This window comes from Narcine bancroftii, chromosome 8, assembly GCF_036971445.1.
Source record: "Narcine bancroftii isolate sNarBan1 chromosome 8, sNarBan1.hap1, whole genome shotgun sequence".
Classification (NCBI taxonomy): Eukaryota; Metazoa; Chordata; class Chondrichthyes; order Torpediniformes; family Narcinidae; genus Narcine; species Narcine bancroftii.
This window is the reverse complement of record NC_091476.1, coordinates 96,964,515-96,976,749: the sequence shown is the minus strand read 5'-3', so window position 1 is coordinate 96,976,749 and position 12,235 is coordinate 96,964,515. Positions and strand designations below refer to the sequence as shown.

General features: G+C 40.4%; 1 protein-coding gene across 8 annotated transcripts in view; it reads right to left on the bottom strand.

Moving 5' to 3' along the window:
• The window catches only part of opcml (opioid binding protein/cell adhesion molecule-like), a 1,099,456-nt gene that overhangs the window by 613,087 nt on the left and 474,134 nt on the right, over positions 1 to 12,235 (bottom strand). For all 8 annotated transcript variants that reach the window (XM_069894524.1, XM_069894518.1, XM_069894519.1 and 5 more), the window contains exon 2: positions 9,647 to 9,879. In XM_069894524.1, coding sequence (XP_069750625.1) covers positions 9,647 to 9,879 — 233 coding nt within the window. The remainder of the gene's footprint in view (positions 1 to 9,646; positions 9,880 to 12,235) is intronic.

Below are 12,235 nucleotides of genomic sequence, written 5' to 3'. Positions count from 1 at the left end.
GAGGGACTACCCTGCCTCTCTCCAGGCCGAGAACAATAAAATGGCGCTGGAGAAATCATTTGGTAGGTTGTGCACTAGTAAAGGGTTGGGAGCACCTTAGTTAGTGTCCTGAGTAGCATAGAGCTGTGCCTGCTCTGAGACAAGGGGTGGCAGTATTGTCCTGTTTCTTTTCCTTGATTGCATGTAACAGCACTGTGTTTTGTGTGTGTGTGTGTGTGTGTGTGTGTGTGTGTGTGTGTGTGTGTGTGTGTGTGTGTGTGTGTGTGTGTGTGTTTTCTCTCTTGCAATCTTCCCAAATACATCTTCTGTAAATAAAGTCATTTCCTGTCAGACTGTGTTAAAAGTACTTGGTTTTGAGACCCATTGAATCTCTTCCCTCACTCATAAACAGTTAGCCAGCCTTTCAAGGCATTGGGACTGGAGATAATTCTAGGGGAGGTCATGTCACCAATCCTCACTGATTCACAGAAAGTCATAGATCCAATTTCAGAACAGGGCACTCCTGCTGATGAATTTATTTGACATAACTGTATTGAAGATGGAGCTCGAATCAACGAACAGTAGTGTGGCAAAGATGTGGTTGCCCAGATGTTTCAAGTCTGATGGTAGGGGCAAGGAGATGATGCATGCCACAGACTTGGTGTGGTGATGGATGATTTGGAATGGGTCAAGGCTGCCAGGAAGGCTGGAGTTAACATGAGCCATGACCAGCATCTCAAAACGCTTCATGATGGTGCCAGAGGGCAGGAGACATTTTGGGGAAGTTACAATGTTTTCTCTGACACCAACATGGTGGTGGCCATTTTGAATTGGGTTGGGATTTCTGCCTGTACCAGGGTAAGTTGAAGTTATCTATGAATTCTCCTGTTAGACAATCATCATTTAATGGTTCAGTATTAAACTTCTGCTTTCCTTTCTGTAGCTCCAAGGTCATGTTACTATCAGGCTATTGTTGCACTGTGAAATGCAAGTTGTTTTTGTTAGAATTTCCTTTCATGAATATTAATTCTGCCTTTTACAATTTGAAGTTAAAATAGATTCAATAGATACAGAAATAATTGCAGATCAGTAGCTCAGTTGTCATTGATGTGCACAATTTTGCGTTCACAGATACTACTTGATTTGTTGAGTTTTTCCAACAGTTTATGTATTGCTTATTAATCCATAGGTACAATATTTACAAAATTTAAAAAAAAGTATGCCCTCGCTGGAACCCTAATCCGAAAGCATTACTTAGCTTAAAACCACTAGAGCTAAATTCATTTTAGAAGGGGTAATATGCCCTTTGAGAGAGAGATGTTGCTTACAGCTCAATCATAAACGTTACTGGATGGAACAGTATAGTTGGGCCGTTTTAGCATTGAATTATTTCACCACTGCCATTTGCTGAGAAATGAGATGGCATTTCATTTGCATTTTCAGACCCAAGCAACTGAAAATCACAAACTCCACCACAATGGAAGAAAGAAATGCAGATTGGATGACTGTTTTGTAGAACAGCTTTATTCAATCCGTAGGAGCAACAGTGACCTTCCGGTTTGCCACCACTGAAATCTCTTTCTCAGTCCTGCTCTGACATATGGTCTGTGGTCTCCTACACTGTTACAATGAGGATCATCACAAGTTAGGGACCAGCACCATCTCATCTATCTGGGCATGTTGCAGCCATCTGGACTTTTGAATTCTCAATCATCAGGGAATCGGATTTCTATTTGTATCAGTCATCCATCTGTAATATTGGCTCAGATTGTTTGCTTCATTTCCCCTTTTAATCTCCTCTAGAGTGGAGGGTGTGGAGGGTGTGCCTTGTCTAATCTGCCGGGCTTGTCTTCCTGCTTTGCTTTTCGCAACTCTTACATTATTTTGTGTACGTTCTCACTCTCTGGTGCTCTCATTCATTCAATGGTCAGATTACCTTGTTTAGGGCATATTCATATTGTCACCCTGGTTTTACCCGGTCTCTCCCTCTCCCAATTCTGACAAAGAAACTTCCCAATTCTGAAAAAGAAATTTTATTCCAGTTTCTCTCCTCGCAGATATGGCCTGACCTGCTATTTCCAAGATTTTATGTTTTTATTTAAAATTTTCAAACTCATCAATTATTGTGCCCACATTATCCCTGCCGCTGTATTATACCAAAAGAAATCTGTGCTTCCACGCATCATCCTGTTTGAGTCATTCTCCTGCACCCAATCCCAATTTGACCCTTGCTATCCTCTCCCTTACTCTGCCACCTGCCAGTGTTCTGCCTCCGTGTCTAAACTCCGCTCCTCACCTTTCCCATCTGTTCATTACCACTCCCTCGTACACTAATTCCCTTCTGGGCTTAGTCTAATCCTTCCTTCCCTGTCCTCAGTGTGCTGAACATTGATAATTATTTTACTCTCAATGATGCTACTCAACCAATTAAGTTCTTCCAACAGATTCCAGCATCAACAGTTTCATGCCTCCTGGTCCATTGAGTCCTTGACAGAGACTATGTCAACCACAGCAACTAATTCAAAAATTATAACCCAATTATGATGTCCCTTCAATGAGGACATGCTATCTTTGCTTTGTCAGATTAATCTCTCTAAGTTTTGTTACAATAATTTTTTTTTCATGATGTTAGAATCACCTGTCTGTAAGTGTCCAGCTTTCTCCTGCTGCTCTTTTTGCATGAATCCTCCACACTTACTGTCCTCCAGTCTAACTGCATTTCTTCTGAGGAGCAAACCAGGCAGGTGAGACCTAAACATTCTTTGCTGACCCAAATGTAGAAGTGCTTCTCTTGGTTGGCAAATTAAGAAAGTGTGTTTGAGCCTTTTCTGATCCCAAATCATCTTCTCGATTTATTACTTAGTGAGATTAATTAAAAGCTTCCCCACAAATGTTGCAGTTGGATTTCAGTGATATGATCGGACCATGTTTAATGGGGAGTTCCGGGAGCAGGCTAACATTCTGAGAAGGGTAGGTTAATACGGTCACTGGTCAGGAAAGTCCCTCAAAGGATTTGAACAGCTGTCCGGGTTGTCTTCTGCCTGGCATATTGAATGAAAATTTCCCCTTACATCTCCACTCACTGTAGGATGCTAAACACGTCTAAGGTTTTAATCTTAGTGGGCAAAAACATCATTTGTACAGTTACCTCGCACCATTGACTTCAGCATGGTAAATATCCTGAACTGGCTGCTTTATCCTGGAATGAAGTATGACATTGATGGTATTAAAAACCTAACCAGTTGACCCAAGCAAATTCACTTTTTTTCATTCATTTCACCAACACACATCTTTAGCTTCAACTGCTTTTCTCACCTATTAAATGTTGACATGGCCTCTACTTCAATTACCAATCTAACAGACACTGAATTGCTTCTATATAAAAGGATTCCCTTGCTTCCCTTTTGAAGTGTCTTGCATCGAATCTTACATCAATGTCATCTCAATTTAGATTCCTCAGCCTGGTTCTACATCCTGTAACTGGCAGCTCCCAAGATTGCAAAAGCTTTCTTGCCCAAGCCCAAGGTCGTCGGGGTTTAAGCTTGATTTCACAGACTAGAGCATGAAATTGAGGGCAAGGATTCACTGGAGAGTTGCATGCTCATTGATGTTTATTTTCCTCAGATTAAATGCTGCAGCTAAATCACCTTTAACTTTGAAGAGGGAACAAAATATCCCACTTCGCAATTTGGATAGGAAGAGTGTTCTGCGAGAGTACCTGCCAGCATACACCTCTCAAACAATATCAATAAAGCAAACCAAGTGGATTTTTTTAACCTCAGTACTTGTGAGACATTACAGTACAGAAATCAACTGCTACTATTCTCAAAGCAGAGAATAGATGAGAAATTGTTTATTGGTTGAATACACTTTGAGACTGGCTGACGTTTCTTCAGAATGCAAGTGCTTTGATTTGCTGTTCCATTATTTTAAACACATTAAATACACATATCTGTATTACCATATCATCCTTTGCATTTGTGTGTTATCACACTGGGAGATCAGCAGAGAAAATGTTCTGTGTTCCCGCCATCATTCCGATGGCAAGGACGTACTGCTACAAACTCACACAACAGAGTGGTTTGGTTAATTGTAGAGGAAAATCACAAGACCGCAAGGACATATCCTTTTGTACTATTTGAAAGAGGTCCGATTTTTAAAAGGGTTACAATCGAGAACACGTTCATACACATCTGGAAGCAAGCTCGCAAAGCACAGTTGAGCTAAAACTCCAGATAAAGCTGACATGAGCCCAATTCATGTGAAAATGAACAACGGCTCTGTCAGGAATAATGAGAACGTCAAATGTCTGTGTAACTTAACACGCTGGAATACAAAACTTTTCTCCACTTGAAGGATAAAATGTTAATAACTTGAAAATCTGACTACAAATTTGAAAAGTGGGAGGCATGGATTTGAAAAGTGGCATTTTCAAGGAGGTTCATTATTTTACATTCCTTCTGGCTCCTTGTAAAAAATGTTGTCACTGCATTCTGGCCTTCTCTCAGCATGACACGAATAATTCTGTAGTTGAAGTTATCACTCTGCATTTGCACATTGGAAGAAAAGACACTACACCTGCTGATAATAATTTTTTATAATGTGCTCTGACTATTTTGCCATCTCAGAAGCAGAAGGGAGCAAAAGTTGCACTGGACTCAGCACTGAATTGTAAGGATGCAGTGTTTAAAAAGATGGCAGCTATTGCTGCCCCCACATCAAGAAACACATTTTGCATCAAAGCCTGCTCTTACGCATTGGTTTCAAATATAATTACTTTTGACATTGTAATATTTTCAGCAGGCCAAATTATCCCAAAAACAAAATGGTAACACATAGGAATTTAATCTCACATCACTGGATGTTTGCCTCTCCAAGCCTCTGTATTAAGAGCCCTGTAATTTAACTACTGCTCTTATTCTTCTTCAAGTTTAACTCAACGATCTCTGCTTTGCATCCAACTTGCAGTTTTTTTCCTCATTACATTTGCTTGCTTCACCGTACTCCATTGTCACTCAGCAGATCCTCACAACTGATGAAGCACTTCGCAGAAATGTCTGAGGGCTGCACAACCCAACTTTAATATTTGCAATGGGTCGAAAATAAAGAAATCTGTCCAAGTTGCACATAATTCCAAGATATTTATTTCATCTGGCAGATGCAGAGAATGCCAGAACAAAGCAATGATGTGCATGCCAACTTCAGGATTTCTCAACTGCCTGCAACACCCTTGCATCTGGAAACAGAACATCCAGTCGATAAGACCTGAATCGGCCTGAAAAATGGATGGGGTTGACTCAATTCTACCCAATTTAAGGTATACCCACCTCCTTTCCACACCCTAGCTCATCTCTCCCACTCAAGAGGTTACCACCATTCTTCAAGTGATTTTTTTTTCCCCTCAACTCCCTTCTATTCCTTTATCTTAAACATTCAGAGGCCCCAAACTCTTCTGCAAAAGCTGAAGCAGCACTAATGCTGACTTCGGGGACACAGTAATTGGTTCTGGGTGAAACTAATTCTAATGGAGTGAAGCATCAAAATCTTCAGAAAGAACTCAGCAGGTCTCTCAGAGTCCATAGGAGGTAAAGGAATAAAATTGACTTTTCGGGCCTGAGTTGTTCTTCAAGGAATGAACAGAAAGCAAGCAGGTGTCTGAATGATAAGGCTGGGGAAGAAGGGAGGAAGGGCAAAGACATGACAGGGGGGTGGGGGTGGCTGTGGGTAGCACCAACTAACAGGCCGGCAAGGGGTGCTGGGCGGGTGGGGAGCACCTGCCATCAGACAAAATGTGATAATTGGACATGGATCGGAGAACAGGAGTGGAAAAGTGAGAATTGATCAAGGGAGTGGTGGCACTGTGAATGCAGAACTGGAGGAAAGTAAATGGGGGGTAGAGAGAGAGAGAAAGAGAGAGAGCAAGAGAGAGAGAAAGAGGTGGAGAGACACAGTGAGAGAGAGAGAGAAAGAGGAAAGATTAGGGATAAAGGAAAGGGAGAGATGGCAGGGCAGGAGCCATAGGGGCTAAAGGAAACCGAAGAAGTCTGTTAATGCCGACTTCTGGATGGAGGTGATCTCAGTCTAACTGTGCTAGATACCATATCCAGGCATATCAGGATGGGAATGAAACAGGGATTTGAAGAAAGGAGTGAATGAGTCAATGGTGGTGAGGGAGGAGGTATGGGCGTCCATTCTTCCTGTGTTACGAATCACCCCCTTGGGCCTTAATCCTAAGACCGCACCCACACCTGCTCCTTCACCACCATTCGAAGCCCTTCTCAGGGCTTTCCAAGTGAAGCAACACCTCACTTGTGAATCTGCAGGGGCCATGACTTACATCCAGTGCTCCCATTGTGGTCTCCTCTGCATTGGAGAAAGTGGATGCAGACTGGTAGATAGCTTCATTCAGTACCTTTGCTCCGCCCGCTGCAATAGTGGGGATCTCCCAGTGACTAACCCATTTCAATTCCTAGTCCCTCCAACATGTCTGTCCATGGTCTCTTGCACTGCCAGACTGAGGCCACTCCCAAATTGGAGGGACATCACCTCATATTCAGTCTGGACACATTCCAAGCAGATCTTCTCTTGTATAGGAACATAGGAAGCCGGAACAGGAGTAGGCCAAAAATGGCCCATCGAGCCTGCTCCGCCACATCTCCCCCCTTCCCCTATCCCTATTTCTCCTCTCTTTTTGCTTTCTCTCTCTCTCTCTCTCTCTCTCTCTCTCCCCTTTCCCTCTGTCTCATTTCCTCCACCTCTGCATTTACAGAGCCATCCCTCCCCTTTCCTCTCCTGTCCTCCTATCCATGTCCAATTGCAGCCTTTTGCCTGTTGGCCTGTACTCCCCCCTCTCTCCCCCTCGCCCTTTCCTTCCTTCTCTCCCAGCCTTTTCATTCAGGTACCTACCTGCTTTCTGCTCTTACCTTGAGGAATGGCTCATATATCTTCACCTCTTATGGACACTGCGAGACATGCTGAATTTCTCCAGCATTTCTTGCTTTCACCAAGTGTCAACATAAACATTTGCTGAATTTAATATGTTTGATTAAATCCTGCAATCTTGTCAGAAGGTGAGTAACACTGTCCATTTCTTTGCTTCCTCCATCACCAGCAGACAATGAGGCACAGAAGGCAATTTTCCAAAAAAAAACTAGAGAAATGTTCTAATCAATGTGCAAATTTAGACGAGTGATTCTTGCTTAAGAATTATTGCTCAGTTGGTTGCAAGTGATCCAAAATATAAAGTTACACATTTTGTTTTAAAATTCAACTAAATCAATAGCCATCAGCATTTTGAAATGAAGCCCGATTAGACAGTGATCTTTTATTTTTTTTAACAAATACATAAAATACTCCAGGTCATATCCTGCATTCCTCTGAAAATGATGCAGGATTTTCCTGAGCAGATTATGTAAATTTTATTATCCTCTTCAATCTTGAGGCAATAATATTTGCTCTGCCCCTTAGAATAAATAACTTTCAAAATGCCAGACAAACGAAGCTCAGAAAAGCACAGAAAAAAACTGCAGCTGCTGGAACCTTGAGCTGACAAAGAACCGCTGGGTAGAAATAATCAGTCAACATTTCAAGTTGAAACTGTTTATCGATAAAGCTTGGTGATGCTAAGGATGAGAAAGGGGCAAGACACGACAGAGGGAATTGTTTGTGGGACCCCACAAAGTAATAAAATGGAGAACAATCTAATGTAATAATGATAGCCAACATTAATTTATGTATCCATTTGCAGAATACAGTAAATCCCGTGTATCTGGCATCTATGCAGATTGGTAGATGCCGGATAAGTGAATTTGCCAGAAGCTTGGGATCACATGTTGCGTGTTTTGACGATCTGACTGCTAGGGGCACCAATTTGAAACCTTCGTATTTTTCACCAATTTATTTTCCACAGTTTTTTTTTGCTGCTTGCTTGAGGCTACCATTTCCTTGAATTCTGGATAATTATGATGCAGAAGCCAAATTCATGGAGTATGCAAGAAACTTTTTGAAATCGCTGTGCTAAGAAGGATGACAGAGGATCTGAGCAGGAGATTTTTTCAATCAGAGTGGTTGAAATCTGGAATGTTGCCTGAGGAAGTGGTGAAGACAGCAAATATTATCAACGCCACGTGGTCATAGATGATCAAAGAGTCCTTCTTTGGTCATATGACTCTAGGATTCTATATCTATCTGTGAAACGTCCATTTAAAATCTCGTGATGTACAATCAGCAAATATTAGTTAATAACCATGTTGTTTGAGAACCTATTAAAGGAAGAATGATCCTAATTATAGTAAAGAAATAATGATTGTTTTTTTTAAACAAATAATTACATTGTTACGAACAAATATATGTTCACACAGCTGAATAATCTACCCTGCTTCTATTTTTTTTTAATTAAATTATTTATAGTGGCCCAGAACAAGACCTTTGATATTACTATCAGTTACCATCATCCCTTACATTTGAATCAACTGGAACTTCTGGTCCACAGATTCATTCAACCTTAAATATTCTAACCTCATTCTAACTGTGGACCATTGATTAAATCATGAGAAGGGCAAGTATGGACTCTTTCTACCCTCCAAATTAATACAAGATAATTTTGCTTCATGAATCAGGATGATAGAATAAAATGCAACACAAAAATAAATGAAGGTGCATTTATACCACAAATTCTGAACCTCCAAGAGGGTTAGGGTTAACATTTTAGACCACTCTCTCTCATCTCTCAGAAAGAGATTAAGGATGGAAGCTGGATCCTGGACCTTATCCAATCGAACTAACAACTTGCAGTATTTCCCATCTGTACTTTATTTCATATTCTCACTTGATAAACCCTCAGGTCTTCCCATGCATTTGAGTGGCTTACTGTGTGCATTTGTAAACATTAGGAAACACTTATCACCATAATCCACGTCAAACTACCAGCAAACATGATTGTGCAAGGTAGAGAAAAAACATTGAAAAAAAAAGACATTTTTTTTTGAGTGAGGGTCTATCTAATGACAGAGTCAGTAATCTCAAAACTCAGCTGGTCAGACTGTTTGAACCGAGGATATGTTAGCACTCCGTTCAACTGTGAAGAGAATCAAAGCCAAATATGATCTTGTCCATATGCAAGCTCTTGGCAAGCTTTGCTCATTCTTAAATAACTACAGTGCTTCAACCACAGTGTTGGCTGAGGTGAAGCTATATTAAGAATTGCTACAGCTTTGCAGAGACTTGAAATTAAGAATTCAATATTGCTCCATTATCTTGGAATAAAAATATCAGATTGGGAAAAATCAATGATAAACATTCGACAGTTTCAAACAAAGAAGCTGCTCAATTACAAAATCCTTGACAGATGTTTTTGTGATGCATTTATAATATATTTGGCAATAATCCTATGGTTGATTATACTAAAAAATTGATTGAACTTACTTGCTTGGTGTAAGAATGACTTGAAATAAAAGTGATTTGCAAGCAAAGCATTACTTTCTTATACTGTACATATTATAATGCATTTATTCAAATTGTGACATTTATTTAAATAAGAAAAGCCAAATTACTGAACCAAATGCGGGAACATTTGAAGTCTACTATTTGGGAAAATTGTCACTGGTTTTTATTACAGTTAATTTATGTTTTTGCTAAGTTTTAAACAGTTTTCACAAGTGGATCCTACCTTGAACAATTATATGCACCCGAGTTGTCCTGGGATGGTTGTGAGTTTGAACTGAACAAGTATATGGACCTTCATCGTACACATCCACAGCCATTATCTGAATGCTGTATTCTGTTTTGCTGTTGGTCACAATTACCACTCGAGGGTCCAGTGACCATTTGTCCTTCCCTGCATAGAGTATGCTGGACCGATTCAGCCATGCCACACGTGTCACACCACTGTCAATTATGCATCTAAAAGGAAAGAAAAGCAAATTTAAGAAAATGTTTCAGAAAAGATGTCAACATCTTTCAAAATACCAAAACTGTACCACTTGTGTAACCAAGTACTAACATAAAAATGCTAATAATCCCAGCATTTAATTTTCAACATTTAACTTTTACAGACTAACATCACCTCCTAATTATTAAAATGCCACCACAAGGAATTTCAAAATGCAGCAATACAATGCCAGAAGTAAATTAATCTCCACTGTATGGTATCTGCATAACCACCAAGAATTTTCTCACGGTAGGAGGAAGTATAAAAACTTTCATTCAATGGATAATTATTAGAGACAGAATTTAAAAATGGCTCTCTCAAGAGAGTAAATAGAAAATATTCAGGTCAGGCATCTGTAGAAAGAAAAGAACACATGCTGGATCTTTTCTTGCATGTATGCATCTGCAACATTTTCCTCTTGAAATTGGAGCCATTCTCAACCTTTCTTTCAGCTTTCTCCCCCCCCCCCCCCACCCCCCCCCTCCCCCACCCAAGGCCTCTGCTGAAAGTTTATGGGCCCCCTTCCCTGCGAAGCAGTCAAGTTTTGGTTTCTTCCGTACTTCTCTCCTACTGAAGACATATTTTTTTTTAAATTACATAAGATGAAAAGAAAACAGCTTTTACTTCAATGTGCTGTGGCCCCCAGATTATGGGGGGTGGGGTTGTAGGACTCCCATTGAGAATGACTCCTCCAAAGGGCTCTCTGATCAGTCTGACAAGGCAAATAACTTCTTGTTTCCTCAACCTATTACACTCAGCCTCAAACTACAATCAATGAAGATCCTGAAACAGAATTGAAGCACTGGAACATTCTATTCAAATTATGTCAGAAAGGGAAATAACACTTGTATTGAAAGAGGGAGAAAAATCGGAAATGAAAAAAAAGGTAATCAGTTTTAAAAATTAATTAGAATTAAACCCTGTGGGAATGAGATTCAAAAAGTTAGTTTTTAGTTGTAGGAAGGATGTTTAGCTCCAATTAGGACAATGGTATGATGGAATACAAGCTGAAATAGACATTTGTCAACCTATTGAGGTGGAGCTCTGTGCAAATTCAGGACCCAACTATACTGTACAGAGGTAAAAGTGCCACAAAGGCGCTGTGCAGTTTATTCCATGGCTGACATTATTGTTCCCATGAGTGCAAGCAACCAAGAATAATTTTCTATCCTGGAACTTTAGTTCAAAAAGCTGAAAGGAGCAAGGTGTTTTCTTGAGCAGTTAATGTCAAGCAGCATACCTGCAACATCTGGCTTTGAACATTTAACTGAATATCTGCAGTAATTTCAGGTTCACAAAAAAAGTAACAATAAGTGGTAATAACACAAAAATGCTGGAGAAACTCAACAGGTCTCACAGCATCTACATGAGCTAAAGATAATAGAACTAACGTTTCAGGCCCAAACCTTCTCACCTCATGTGGACATGGAGAGACCTGCTGAGATCCTTGGGCATTTTTGTGTTTTTACTGCAATCACAGCGCCTCTAGACTTTTGTGTTTCACAGTAAGTGGTACCAATTTCACAGATTATCTGTGCAGACCTGACTTCATGTCGGAGAATTCAGAATGGGCTAGGATTGCTGATAGGCATCGGGAAAGGGAAGGGCTCTCATGACTGGAAAAGGCAGAAAAGACTGAGAAAGTCATGAGTCAAGGTATTGAAATTATCTGCAAATTAGATGCTAAAGGACAAGGACAGAATGGCAAAAATTTCTATGAAAGGAATAATCTTTACAGTGGTTGAAGGCAAAGCAGGAGATGGTTAAAAGGTAGAATGATATCACCATTGGACAACAAGAGGAGGGCACGTAGAGAGGCATGAAAAGAAAATTGAAACATTTACATGACAAGGAGAATGTGTGTGCAGCTGATAAGATGTATAAAGAGGCTGGCAGAAGCATGAAACTAAGTGAAGCAGGGTTTTTTGTATATAACTGGTTGATGCCTTTGTGCCAATAACCATGCTCATTATCTTTGGATAACCTTCTTGCTGTTGACTTCTTGATCTTCAGCCAATTCACTTCAAGGCTTCGGAAGGCTCAATTTGAAAGACACAAGGTGCAAAACAGAGATCTGGAAATTGTGGCCATGATTTGCAAATGGCACCTGACACAGGCACACAATTGTGGGGCGAGTTAACCTGGACTCCCAATTGTGCCTGTGCAGTCTATGGATACCAGAAGTGCGTAGAGTAGATTGTCTATATTGTCGATCCAGAGATAAAGATGATTTGGCACCATCATTGACATTTTAGAGCTCGAGTCACCAGCTCAAATCTTCTTTTAATCATGCCTGCATTCACCAGAAGAAGGATGTCCCATCCCACT